The sequence below is a fragment of the Acartia tonsa genome, chromosome 8 (genome assembly GCF_053477335.1).
Source record: "Acartia tonsa isolate MP-2025a chromosome 8, ASM5347733v1, whole genome shotgun sequence".
NCBI lineage: Eukaryota > Metazoa > Arthropoda > Copepoda > Calanoida > Acartiidae > Acartia > Acartia tonsa.
Genome location: NC_137267.1, coordinates 40,187,515 through 40,202,055, shown reverse-complemented (window position 1 = coordinate 40,202,055; position 14,541 = coordinate 40,187,515). Strand labels below are relative to the sequence as shown.

General features: G+C 33.4%; 1 protein-coding gene across 4 annotated transcripts in view; it reads left to right on the top strand.

Annotated features, from left to right (window-relative positions):
• The window catches only part of LOC145326953 (band 7 protein AGAP004871-like), a 48,343-nt gene extending 38,321 nt beyond the window's left edge, over positions 1 to 10,022 (top strand). For 3 of the 4 annotated variants that reach the window (XM_080170406.1, XM_080170405.1, XM_080170407.1), the window contains exons 12-14: positions 7,790 to 7,894; positions 8,290 to 8,346; positions 9,884 to 9,991. In XM_080170406.1, coding sequence (XP_080026532.1) covers positions 7,790 to 7,894; positions 8,290 to 8,322 — 138 coding nt within the window. In that variant the 3' untranslated portion in view covers positions 8,323 to 8,346; positions 9,884 to 9,991. Of the gene's footprint in view, positions 1 to 7,789; positions 7,895 to 8,289; positions 8,347 to 9,883 lie in introns of all 4 variants that reach the window. The other variant, XM_080170408.1, reaches the window with a different exon arrangement.
• Positions 10,023 to 14,541: the final 4,519 nt, after the last annotated feature.

The following is a 14,541-nucleotide window of genomic DNA, read 5'->3' as shown; positions in this document are numbered from 1 at the left end:
TGAAAAATTACTCCATGCTTGATTCTTAATAAGTTCTGGTTTAAGTATCAAAGATTCAAGTATTTCAACACTTAGAGAGCTTTTGAATAAGTAAAAATCATACTAAGTCCGAAGATTTATATATATACTCCGCCACCCAGCACAACTCCTAAATTTCAAAATTCTGACTAAGTCCAGAAATCAAAATTTTGCACATAGCTCAATCATAGATTATTCCAACCCAAGTGTTTTACTAAAGAGAGGCGGACATGGAGGTGCCGGTGTGCTGGTATTCTCTAGGGCCTCTAGAGTGTCAACCAGTGCGAGTGTCCTTATAGGGCGGCGACCAATGGCCACAAATATGCTAGCATTCTCTAGGGCCTCTAGAGTGTCAGCTAGTGCAACTGCTCGTACACGAGGCTCTCAATTGCATTTGTGTCGTGCCTTTCAGTCCCTATCTCTTCAAACGCCTCATAGTCCTAACCTTGCTCTCAAATAGTTTCACAGGTTTTGGAAAATCCGATTTTGCCATAACTACAAATATTCGATTTTGGTAAAAATACCTGCCTTAGGCGGTTCAAGTACGGTAAGGAAAAAAAAGAAAAAAAATTTATGAAGTAAAATTTTTCCAAGATACAACCGGTAAGTTGCACCATTGTGTGTGCGAATGGGGCGTTTGTCCATATTTAGGTATGGAGACCGCTCTTCTATGAGTACTACTAAAACCTAATTTTAATGCAATACACATAGACATTCTCATCGTCGGTTCACTTGTTTAGAATGCTTAACCCTCTATTCCCACAAGTATAATACGAATTTGGTTGAGCTGGTGGAAGCTCAACAAAAGACCCACGCGAAGTATTATGTTGCTTTAACCTAAGAATAAATGGTTGGTTTTGATATTCGATCAGAATTATATAAGTATATTAAGTATTAAGGAAGGAAAATGTTTTTATAAAGTGTATTTATATTACAAGTGCATAGGTTAAGTATGAAAATATTTACAGGATAAGTGTTAAAATTACAAGTAGAGTAGGACAGAAATGTGCCCTAAGTCCCAAGCAGTGAATTGTGCTAAGTGTTAGAGTTCTAACACAAGGCCTGAGCTCAATTCATGCCAAGTACTAAGGGGCCTAAATTTAAACTACAATGCATGCCAAACAACTAAGTCATTACCTTTTAAAGCCAGAAAGAGAAGTTGATGGTAGGAGAGTTAATAAATAACTGAATAAATTCAAGAGGTACATGCTATAACATTAGCTCTGGACCAGGATTTTAGTGTTTGTCTGTGCAATTAAATATCTGTGTGTTAATATGTGACGTAAATCAGGCATGGTTGTAGGCATACATATTTGTACTGGTTGTTTATATGATTACATTAACTATAAACATAATATCTTTAATAAACATAAACTATTAGCAAATCACATACAGATTACCATGAATAGGCTAGCGTTACCCATATATGGTGTCATATAGGTAAAGATAGGCCTATGAATGCATAAATTGATACAAATAATGCCTTGGGCCTAGCTAAAGTAATTGTGCCTTGCCCCTGAGTGCTACTGGATAATTGCGGGGCACGCGTCAATCAAATATTCATAATATGCTCTATAAAGTGTTGACTTTATATCAAGCATAGATAGATAGTTGTGGATGCGAAGCATTTCTGTAAAAGTCTCATATGTACGTTCAAAGAATTTGAAAATTGAGGATCGCATCTCCAACATTATTACTGTGTTCTATTATAAACGGCTTTCCGCGGATATAGAATGTACAATTATAAGATGAAAACTAGTTTTTTTTAGCCCCGAGGTGCCAAACATTTTTATATTCGTAGAAAGCTGGATATAATACGATGTTAGACATAGTTTTTTCGTATGGATGAGAACCGGTTCCTATCCACCAGATTCGAATGAATACGAGAAAAATATTTCTAGGGGTATAAACATTTTTTTGCTGCGTTCGCACACCCCTAACCCCCCCCTCACACACACACACACAAAGTCATCGTCACAACAACCAGGGTGTGCGAGGACATAAGAATATAAATCTAACTATTATCCAATTTTTATAATCACACTATCTTGTACGGAGAGAAAGTCGCTCAAAAATCACATGACGTTATGAAAATGAGGATGATGAGAGGAGAAGCGGGAAAGAAAACCCCTAATCATAGACGTCCAAGGGGAGGGTAATGGGGCGATTATCCCCCCAAAACGAATTTTGGCAACCCCCCCCCCCCCCATTTAAAATTTACCCCTACCGTGGGGGTGCCGTAGGCACCCCCAACCATTTAGGAGGGGGTATTTACCCCCCCCCCTTACAATTTTTTTTTTTTTGGGGGGGGGGGTAAATTAAAAATCTCTAACAAAAAAAAATTTTTCGCGCTTCGCGCGCATTTTTAATACTAAATATTTAATAAAATTTAAATTACCCCCCCCCAAAAAAATTTACCCCGGGGGTAAATTTAAGGGGAAGGGAAACAAAATTTACCCCCCCCCCAATCAAATTTTACCCCCGGGGTAAAAGTTTTTTTTTTGGGTTCGAGCGCCATTTTACCCCCCCAAAATACGAATTACCCCCCTCCCTTAAAATTTTTTACCCCCCCCCAAAAAAAGCTTGGACGTCTATGCCCCTAATAAAGAGATGGATAATTCCTTATTTCTATGACGTCAATTTAGTTTCATTTTTATTAGCTGGTGTTTAAACTTTAAAACCAATAATTTTATATAATCTAAAGAAGGCATAATTTTGTTTGTCATAAATTGGGATGTGTATCAATTTATCTTAAATTGTCTTATCCCTTTATATCCTGTAAATTATTTAAAACATATTAACCCTGGGTTAACCTTTGTCTGTAATATATAATTTCTGACCTCAAAGAACAATTTAGAAATTCTATTAAAAAAATATAATAATACTCTCTCTTTACCTATACCATATCAAAAACATTTGTTCAAGACATAATGCATTTTTTTATAGACAATCCTTATAATAAAGTAACATTATGTTTGTATGTTTGTCTGTACCAAAGGATCTCGCTGACCGCTGAACCGATTGGGTCCTCCTTAGCAAGGTAGCATCTCAAAGGTACCGGGAAGGTTTATAACCATTTTGGGAGAGGGTACCACCACCATCCCCAGAGAAATCGACAAAAATAAATAAAATAAAAAACGCCGGCCTGCGGAAATTTTTGCAATTAGCTAAAACCATAATTAACACCATCTAGCGGCGAAAAAAAATATTTTCGTAAATAGCTCATTATAAAATAGATTGAAACAAGATTATGTGACCCTAGAGGCCTCTAGGGGGCTTAGCCCCTGGTCAATTATATAAATTAAATCTTCTTAACCACCAATTAAATTCTTACGTAGGCCCTGGAATGCTTGAAGTCTATTTCATTTTAAAATAAAGTCTTGTTGTGGTTTTTTTCTATTTATTTTACTCTCTCACCTAGATGTAGAGTGGTGCAGCCGCTAGTTAAACTAAATAGAAGATATACAAGTTTTCAGAATTATTAAAAATAACCAGGGATCTAAAGGAATGTGACAATGGCCGATAAATTTATATATGTACATGATTAAAAAAATATCACTTCCATTAGCGGTTAAAACATTTGAACACTCAACTTAATGAACCAAACAATCAAAATACAATAAAAGTCCCCAAAGCTGTTCAGCCAACGAAAAATCTTTTTGTGAATAATCATGATTTATTGACATACATACATCCAGTAGAAAGACATAACAAAACTCACAACTTGTAAATAAGCTTCGCTCCTATGAATGACAATAACACCACGTACTTGTTGAATAGGAAAATCTTTAAAAGCCAAACAATTTCAATAACATAAAAAAACTTTATTTTAATAAGAATGAAAAAATTGAACAAAGACGAAGCTCGACAAAATTTAAAGGTTATGATTTCTTATTCACTTGCTTAACAATTTTGGAGACTTTTATTGAATTTTCATTGGTTGCTTCATTAAGTTTAGAGTCCAAGCGTCTCCCTAATTATTATCTACATAGGTAGGGAGTAATTTTGTGAACCATAATTGTGAATGTATCAATTTATCGACTATTGACTTATCGCTTTAAATCCGAATTTATAAGACAAAAAAGAGACATATTTAGAGAAGCTTTTTATAATACTAAAACGAAGAAGAATAAAATATTGAATTGTAGATACAAATATTCAGGTCAAGATTTTAAATAAAGAAAAAATATAGATATTATTTTTTTTACAAGAATGACAAAATCCATGAAAAACGTATTAATACCTACATATTTACGACATCGATGTATAGGTATAGATATCTGTGTAGAGTACTCAAGGGGCACTTAAAACATTAGAGTAACACACTAGAGGAGGAAAGGGTTAAATAGCTGTATCTCCCCATGGCAACCACCTTATTGGGTCATTGAAAATCAACCAATGCAGGTGTCGCGTATGTTAACACAGCCAAGTAGCAGAAATTAATTTAGAAGCAGACGAAAGAGGTCTTTGAAAAAGTAAGGGAGGTAGTTGTCTGTATATACATCTATACTATAGATCTGTTCTTGAATCAAGTTTGGAGGAAAGACGACCGTCCACTTTTAAAATAAACAAGGATGACATGTGACAACATCAATAAAAACGAAATTCTGAAACGGTAGGACAAACGAAGATTAGGTTGGTACAATTTAGAAAGCGTAGAAACTGTATACTCATGAACGATAAGTCAGTATCTTGTGTTTTCAAACATAAAGATTCTTTATTATTTATATTTTATTAGGTGATATAATTAACTTATTCAATTGATTCTTAGGACGATTAGAATTATAACTTTATAACTCGAAGCATCTAAAAGTCTAAACATTGTTGAATGGGCTGTTGGTTTGTTGTAACCTTTTTTCTATATTTTCACAAATAAAATTGATTTCTTTTTGACAAATTTGAAGCGTAGAAATACAAAACTTGAACGAGCAAAATTTAATTTTCTTCTGTATTTATTTTTTGGGGGACACAGACAAATTTTAGTCGATTCTGATCATGCTTAACAATGAAATAGCCTAAAGGTTAAAAAGGATATTCTTAAATTGTTAAGACGTTTTTGTGATAATGTGACCTACTTTCCCTATGAATCGCCATTCCAAAAATAAGATGATAACGCAATATTACATGTTTTGAATTGATTAAAATCGCTGAATGTATTTTCTCGAATTCATTCTAATCCGGTTGATAGGAACCGGTTCTCATCCATACGAAAAAACTATGTCTAGCATCGTATTATATCCAGCTTTCTGTGAATATAGAAATGTACAATCATAAGATTAAAACCAGTTTCTTTAGCCGGTGCCTTCGGCACCTCGGGGCTAAAAAAACTGATTTTAATCTTATAATTGTACATTCTATACTCGCGGAAAGCGGTTTATAATACGATGAAAGAAATAACTATCCTTGCTTCCGTCTATAATTATATTACAAATAAATAAATCTAATTAACTTTACAAAACTTACTCGTCAGTTGTATTGATTGGTCTGTTATTTGTTTGTTTATACAAAGCAAGGCTCTGATATTATTAGGGTGGGTATGTCGGTCCGTCCGTCGCTAAAAATTAATATACATCCCTAATGATGTTTCACAAAATCAACCCTTATGTAGATTACAATTAGTGGTTGAAACGCTTAGACACTCAACTTAATAATCCAACCAATCAAAATTCAATAAAAGTCCCCAAGTAGTAATGCCAACGAATAAGAAAATATTTTTATAAAACATTGGAGCTGTGTATTAAATAGCTTAACATCCCCTTCCTCCCTGAAAACATATGAAAACTTGGGCATGTTAGTAGCGTCCTGTCAATTTTAAACCCATTATAATGAATCCTATAACAATTAGAAATAATCTCAAAGGTGTATCTCTAATTTTAGTGAAAGTTCAAAAAGTCTTTAGGTCCTTTTTCTTAAACATGCGGATTCTTGAGCTTATTTGAATACAATTAAAATAACATGATTAATATATAAATTTCAAAATTATTTTTAGCTTGTTATTTGACTAAAATTATGGGAGGGCAGGACATGGAAATATAAATTATACGTCCATTTGTTAGTGAACTTGTATGTAGTCTTTGTTGGTTGGTACAAGCCAGCAGTCTCCAAGTTTTTCACTAATAGTTTGGTTCTACAGAAGTATTAATTATGTAAATAACTATTGTCTTATCCCTTTAGATAGCTGTCCTTCTTCATGTATTGTATTTATAAATTAGCGAATTCAATGGGTTCTATTTTGGCTCTAATGAATTAACACCAATTTACAAACTAACTTGATTGCAAGAAAATAGTCTTGACAGCTAATTTTACTAAAAGCTTTAGTACCATCCCTTTATTATCCAATGAAGCTCGACCTCCTTCCCCCCATCTCACCCTCAATAGTTTTTCATGTTTGACATTAGAAGCTGCGGCTTTAGTATCCAGGGGCTCAAGATATCCCAAAACTCTCGTTAAGAAGGAGCTATGCGTATATTCATTAAAATATCTTAAAAGTTAAAACCATACCAAGAGCAAATCTTCCATAAATTAGCCCAAGACCATACCAGGAGCTATGCAAATCTTCCATAAAATAGCCCAAAACCATTTCAGAACCTACAAAAAAATAGTTCCTAAATTAGACATCTCCAGAGCGAGATCTTAAAAGACAAACAAAAACATTATTCCTGTATTTTACAAGGGACAGGCTAAGTTTATCACTGGAAAAAATGTGGAAAATAGTTGGGGGGGGGGGGGGGAGGGTATTGTGTTTATTCCAGTGGTTAATTCAAGGGATTATACTTTCTTAAAATATAAATTTCATCATCATGTCAGAAAAAGTTTATGTTTACCTTAATCATACAAATAGCAAGAATAATTTGGGTTTTAACTAGCGCACAACTAAAAAGATTCATAGAAAAATATAAAATAAAAGTTACTCAATCTCAAAAAAATCATAGGCAGGAGCACCTACAAGCGAAATAAATTAAATATAATAATTGGGGGTCAGAAGTAAAGTACGTCATTTTTACTATGCGTTGCCCCCCAACGACATCTGAAGAGTAGCATAGGTTTAGTGTTTTTTTTCTGAACTAATTTTGTTGTTGGTATAAGTTGACATAAATTGAAAATAAGGGGGAAGGTGAATTTATTTCCCTTGGTCTAACCCCATTCAGTATCCTAACCCTGTGGGGTTATCCAGTACCCATAACCTAACCTACCTGTAATTAGAAACAGGCAAATGAAAAACTAACTCTTCTCTCTTTTTTTTCAATATCTTAAAATAATTGAGCTTTTTGTGCTCAACCTGAGACGCTGGTTGATTAAAACAACCAATTGACTAAAGTCGAAAAGATCAACAGATAAACATTTTATAGCAATAATAAGTTAAAAAGTTCTATAAACAATACGTTATAGCAGGTATCAACTCACTAACTCTTTAAAAGCTCAACGGTTATTTCTTTGGCAGCGAAGCTACTCTATAATTCATATTGTGTGAATATCAGTCAGTCCACAACGCTATGAGGATAAGAGATTTACTCAGCCGCTATTATAGCTAAACTTCTGATTTTTTTTTATCAACATTTCCATTATTATGGGACATGTCTAACTGAATATATAATATGCTTTAGCAGTCCTTCTTTATCTTTCTTCCTTTGTTTGTTTTTATGACCATTAAACATATGCTTGATTCAATTTGTCCGTTTGTTAATCCATATTTTTTGTGCTTTGATGTTGTCATTCTTGTTTTCTAAGTAAATTATATTAGGTTGCGATGTTTAATTATTTTTTATTTTAGCTGCGCTACTTACAAACACTGGGAAGTATTTCAGCAGAAAATAACAGCACCATTGTGTTCCCCGTTCCTATTGATATCATTTCTAGCATGATATCTAGCCCACAGGTACTAAGATAGATAGATAGATAGATAGATAGATAGATAGATAGATAGATAGATAGATAGATAGATAGATAGATAGATAGATATATAGATAGATAGATAGATAGATAGATAGATAGATAGATATATAGATAGATAGATAGATAGATAGATAGATAGATAGATAGATAGATAGATAGATAGATAGATAGATAGATAGATAGATAGATAGATAGATAGATAGATAGATAGTAAGTTAGATAGTTAAGTAGATAGACAGATTTTCATAATATTTAAAATTATGAATATTTGTTCATTTTCTATTTATTTATGTTCATTTATTTTTACGAGTTTTTCAATTTATTGATATTTTTTACATTTTTTATTATTTACAATTTATATTTTATTTTTATTTGTAGTGTAAGACCCCTGTAGAAAAGAAATCAGAATAATCACAAGATTCTTGAAAATAATATGTAAGCCAAAAAATGTTACATCGACAAATACGTCTAATGGTATCCCAGCGCAATTTTTTTTTTAGTTGCAAAGCTACATATAATTAACTTTCATAATTAACTTTCTCTGTATTTCCGTCCATTTTTTCACAACGTTAGGGGGGTAATTATTCAGAAAGGGTACTGTTTTTTTGTGTAAAGATTTTAAAAGATGGTATAACAAATTTGGTCTGTTGGTCACGCTAAAATTTTATAAAAGGTTCGTGATTTTCTAATATATATCATATTCTACTTTCTCAATCATTTCTCTCTCTCATATATGATCACTAAACATTTGCCTTCAAACTCACTTTGTTCAATTGATTTTGATGCATGATTTTTTGTGCTTCGCTACTTATGGATATAGTCACCTTTGTTAATTATTAATTAAATGATGTGTTGATCATTTTAAGATAGAAATAATCAATTTGTTATAACTTTTCATTATAGATTTAGATTATACTTGATAAAAAAATGTAAATTTTTTTTACGTACAAAATGTATATTTTTAAAGGATTTTTTGAAAAGTTGGGCATTTTTTTGACAAATAAAAGATGCAGAGTAGCTATTTAAAGTAAACTCTTTAAAATGCACTTTGAAATCCTATTTTCTTTAGTCAAAGTCGCAAATGAAATAGTAGTGTTTTAATGTTTTTAAATTTTATCCAATTTTTATATGATCAATTGTAGAAAATATGAAGACAACTTTTTGATATCTTAAAATCTTGAATAGCATTGAATTTTTCCTGTTGACTCCATACATTACTCCAAGTGCAAACCCTTCTGATTAAAATTCAAATTTTAAAAAATCTTCCTCCAATGGCTATTATTTTGTAAACAAAAAATTTATTCTTTGGGGGGGGGGGTTATTTTTTTTATAAATATGTACATCCTAAAACCATGCAGTAGATATTATTTGGTTATTTTCCCTAAGAAGTAAATCTCAATTAAGTCAAGCGGTTAGCGAGATCTTAATCCTAATCTAAACGGCATATAGACATCTTACCACTTTTTATTATTGTTTAAACTTTATTTGTGACTTTGTATTATAATCCCGGGGTTTAAGATATTTCTCATTTTTATTTGAAGCCGGCTGCAATAAAAGATAATAGAAAAAGAATTAAATGCCTTTTCTATATGTACTCATAGATAGATAAATTTATAGTTTAAAATCTATTTCCTTTTTTAGTATCGATTTTACTCTATAGTTCATGACGTCTGTCTGTCTGTTTGTCTCGCCTTATGTCAGTCCATAACGCTCCTACTGAAAGTTAATTCTTGTTTTCGTCAAATAAAAAACTACTTTGGTTGAAGATTGCTAAATCTATTATTTTATATTCATTGTTCCGTTTAACTTTATTCTGATTTGTTTAAATGTTGCCTTTTTATTTTCATTTTTATTGGTTTAAAATATTAATTTTCTTTTATTCTAAATTAGAAGCTTTGAGTATACACAATTTTAAAACATTTTTGATAATGATTTTGCCATGCTTTATATATATCATTATTTTTGATTTCAGAATTCTAATGGACAAGATAAGATAGAGTAATCACAATTCATAATTGGTCAATGTAGCAAAACTACGCTCTACGTTACAGGTGGCAGTCTGTCGGTAGGGCTATACTATAATGTTAAATTTAGCCCCCCCCAAAAAATAATTTAGGGGGGTATGGCATCAAACCCCATCCCATCAAATTTGAATTAATCTCTAATTGGGGTTTTTCTAACCCAACCCTATTTTAGGACGTCTTTGGACACCTTCCTAAAACATACACCAAATATTTTAAAATAAAATTTAAAAGCTTAAATATCATTGAACTTAATCGTTCTTGTTTTTCTTTTTTATGAAATTATGTAAAAAATTTGTTTTTGTTAATGCAATATGTTAAAACAATTCATTATATTTGACTTGGTAAAATACCTTTTCAAAAAATATATTAGTTTTTAATTAATTGTATATGATATAATGCAGGGTTCGGAAGCCGCGCTATCAGCCGCGCGGCTGCGGCTGCGGCTGAATCCTAATTTGCGGCTGCGGCTGCGGCTGCGGCTGCTTAAAGTTATGGAAGTGGCTGAGGCTGAGAGTGGCTGAGGCTTAGTGCGGCTGAGAGTGGCTGCGGCTGAATGCGGCTGAGGCTTAATAAGAATTGGGGTGGCTGAGGCTTACAGTGGCTGAATTGAAATTTTGTGGCTGAGGCTTCGAGCGGCTGAGGCTTACAGTGGCTGAGGGTGGCTGAGGCTTACAGTGGCTGAAGGATTTGTGGCTGAGGCTGCGGCTTACTGAAAGCCGCGCGGCTCATAGCGGCTGCGGCTTACAGTGGCTGATTGGAAAATTAAGCCGCGCGGCTGAGTGAGGCTGAGGCTGAGAGTGGCTGATAACATAATTAAGCCTCGCGGCTGATTCTGAGGCTGCGGCTTACTGAAAGCCGTGCGGCTGAGGCTGTGGCTGAATTAAATTCAGCCGCGCAGCTGAATGCGGCTGCGGCTGAATACAATATTAAGCCTTGCGGCTGATCTTATGGCTGATTATAAAATAAGCTTTGCAGCTGAGGCTTCGGCTAAATTGGATTTTTCAAATGCATTCTAGGACATTTTTTGGAGAGTTGAGGGTGGTTAGGGGTTGTGAGAATAAGAGTGGAGGGAAGAGGGGGGAGGACAGCAGGATTTTTTCAAATGTTTGATTCAGAATTAGTACCCAAATTTTATACTGGTACCCAAAGTTTTATACTGGTACCCAAAGTTTATTCTGGTACCCAAAGTTTTATTCTAGTTCACAAAGTTTTATACTGGTACCCAAAATTATATACTAGTACTCAAATTTTATTCTGGTACCCAAAGTTTTATTCTAGTACCCAAAGTTTTATACTGGTACTCAAAGTTTTATACTGGTACCCAAAGTTTTAGTCTGGTACCCAAAGTTTTATAATGGTACCCAAAGTTTTAGACTAGAACCCAAAGTTTTATACTGGTACCCAAATTTTACTGGTAACCAAAGTTTTATACTGGTACACAAAGTTTTATACTGGTACCCAAAGTTTTATACTGGTACCCAAAATTTTATACTGGTAACCAAAGTTTTATTCTGGTACCCAAAGTTTTATACTGGTACCCAAAGTTTTATACTGGTACCCAAAATTTTATACTGGTACCCAAAGTTTTATACTGGTACCCAAAGTTTTATACTAGTACCCAAAATTATATACTAGTACTCAAATTTTATTCTGGTATCCAAAGTTTTATTCTAGTACCCAAAGTTTTATAGTAGTAATCAAAGTTTTATACTGGTACCCAAAGTTTTTATACAGGTACCCAAAGTTTTAGACTAGTACTCAAATTTTATTCTGGTACCCAAAGTTTTAAACTTGTACCAAAAGTTTTATACTAGAACCCAAAGTTTTATACTGGTACCCAAAGTTTTATACTGGTACCCAAAGTTTTAAACTGGTACCCAAAGTTTTATACTGGTACTAAAAATTTATACTGGTACCCAAAGTTTTTTACTGGTACCCAAAGTTTTATACTGGTACCCAAAGTTTTATACAGTTACCCAAATTTTATACTTGTACCCAAATCTTATACTGGTACCCAAAGTTTTATACTGGTACCCAAAGTTTTATACTGGTACCCAAAGTTTTATACTGGTACCCAAAATTTTATACTAATACCTAAAATTTTGTTTTAATATTGGTACTCAAAGTTTTATACTGGTACCTTAAGTTTTATACGAGTACCCAAAGTTTTATACTGGTACCCAAATTTTATATTGGTACCCAAAGTTTTATACTGATACCCAAAGTTTTATACTGGTACCCAAAATTTTATACTAATAGCCAAAAATTTATTCTGGTACCCAAAGTTTTATACTGGTACCCAAAGTTTTATACTAATAGACAAAAATTGATTCTGATACCCAAAGTTTTATACTGGTACCCAAAGTTTTATACAAGTTTTTTAGCAGTAGGAATTTATTTCAACATCTTTAGTTATGATGCAGTACAAAGCCTATCAACTCCCAGACGACGAGCCGATGCGCTACATGTTGAGCCACGGTCGAGGGTTTCTATGACATTAACTCAAGGTCCAACAACCCTGGATAACTAAGGGGAATTATATCTTTCCTTTGCGCCTGTTCATGTTGCACACCTAGCACCTAGGAACTATTTAATGTCTTCAGTTATAACGCAGTGTCTGCGCGAGATTCGAACCTATTACATCCCTGATGACAAGCAGATGCGCTACTTGTTGAACCTTGGGGAACCAATTCTTTCCTTTTCTGTATTAGTTTATGTGACATCTATCCAGCAACCAACTTTTTTTATTGAACTATCTGCCTGAAAGTTTTATGGTAATGAGTTACGCCTGTTTATGAGCCAAGGAAATCCTCCTACTCCAACTTTACATGTTGCACACCTGCCATAGCAGCAGTAAGAACCATTTAATGTCTTCAGTTATAACGCAGTGTCTGGCCGAGATTCGAACCTATTACCTCCCTGATGACAAGCAGATGCGCTTCTTGTTGAACCTTGGATAATTAAGGGGAACCAATTCTTTCCAATTTAAGTGACATCTATCCAGCAACCAACTACCTGCCAGAAAGTCCTATGGTAATGAGTTACGCCTGTTTACGAGCCAAGGAAATCCTCATACTCTAACTTTACATGTTGCATACCTGGCATAGCTGCAGTAGGAACCATTTAACGTCTTCAGTTTTCACGCAGTGTCTGGCCAAGATTCGAACCTATTACCTCCATGATGACAAGCAGATGCGCTACATGTTGAGCCATGGTACGCAGGTTAAATTTGTCTTAAAAATAATCGTCTTTAAAATACTTATCATATGTACACTTGCAATAAATGTATTTGTCATAAAAACTTACCTCTTATGAAAAATGTTTTTTTTACGAAAGTGCTTTTTATTACAATTATTCATGGGTATAATTTTTATGACTAACTTTTTATGTCACATAATCTTAATGACAATGTAGTTATGAAGTTATTACAAAAAATACTAAACAATAGGTACTGGAAAAAGAAGAACTGAATTAAAATAATTTTTTGGGGGGTAGGGTGATTTTTATTGGGTGGGGAGGGCCGGGGCGAGTAAATCCCATTTTTAATTTTGGGGTGATGTTTAATTTTTTTTCTAAGGCAATTTTTTTCTGGTAGTGTGATGGTACCCTCCCCCAAAATAGTTGTAAACCTTCCCAGTACCTATAAGAAACTACCCTGAATAGGAGCACCATATCGGTTTAGTAGTTAGCGAGATCCTGTAGTACAAACATATAGACAGACAAACAAACAGACATCATAATACTTAATGATCTAAAAATAAGACAAATTTTCATTTTGAAATATTGGAGCTCTGATAGCTTTTTGGTACGGTAACAGCTTTGAACCATCTATCATCCGGGTTCGAATCCCAGAAGAAAAAAAAATTTGGGGGGATGAAGGGTGACTTTTATTATTTTTTTATGGGAAAATAGGGGGGAGTTTGGTTGAGCACCCACCAGTTTTAATTTTAGTTTTTTAAAAAATTCAAAAACTTGGAAAAGGCAATTTAAAAAGTTTTCATTAGTTCAGTAGTTATCGAATTCTTAATCTACAGACAAAATAACTCTCCATACTTTATACAAGGTTTTAGAAATAATCATATGTAATTCTTGGTGGAATTGAACAGAAAACCTTTCTTACACATTATGGTGCACTAACCCTTAGAACATAGGTGTAAAGCAATTTTATATTAAAATTTAGTTAATAATATTACAAATAAAGTAAGTTTACCTAGAACAAATCTCCTCTAATCTTTTTTTACACATTATATCCACCCTCCTTTTAAAATTTTTTTTCAACTTGAGAGGAAAATAACTAAATATAAATGAGAGGAAACAAAAATTATTGTCCATTGTCCCAATGTCCATAGCAGAATAAAAGAATACTAGTGGCTGCGCCCCTAAAACCTCTAGGAATACTTAAGGGAAGCAAAAATAATTTATTTTGAGGGTCATCTTTTTTTGGGAGGGAAAAGATACATTTCCCCCAAAAAATTATAAACTTTCCCTGGATCAATAAGAAGCTTCACATTACCATTTTATATAATAGAATATGTGGATATATTAAAAAAAAGAAAATTTGCTAATAAAATTATGGACCTCATTTATTGGCAAGTTCATTTATATA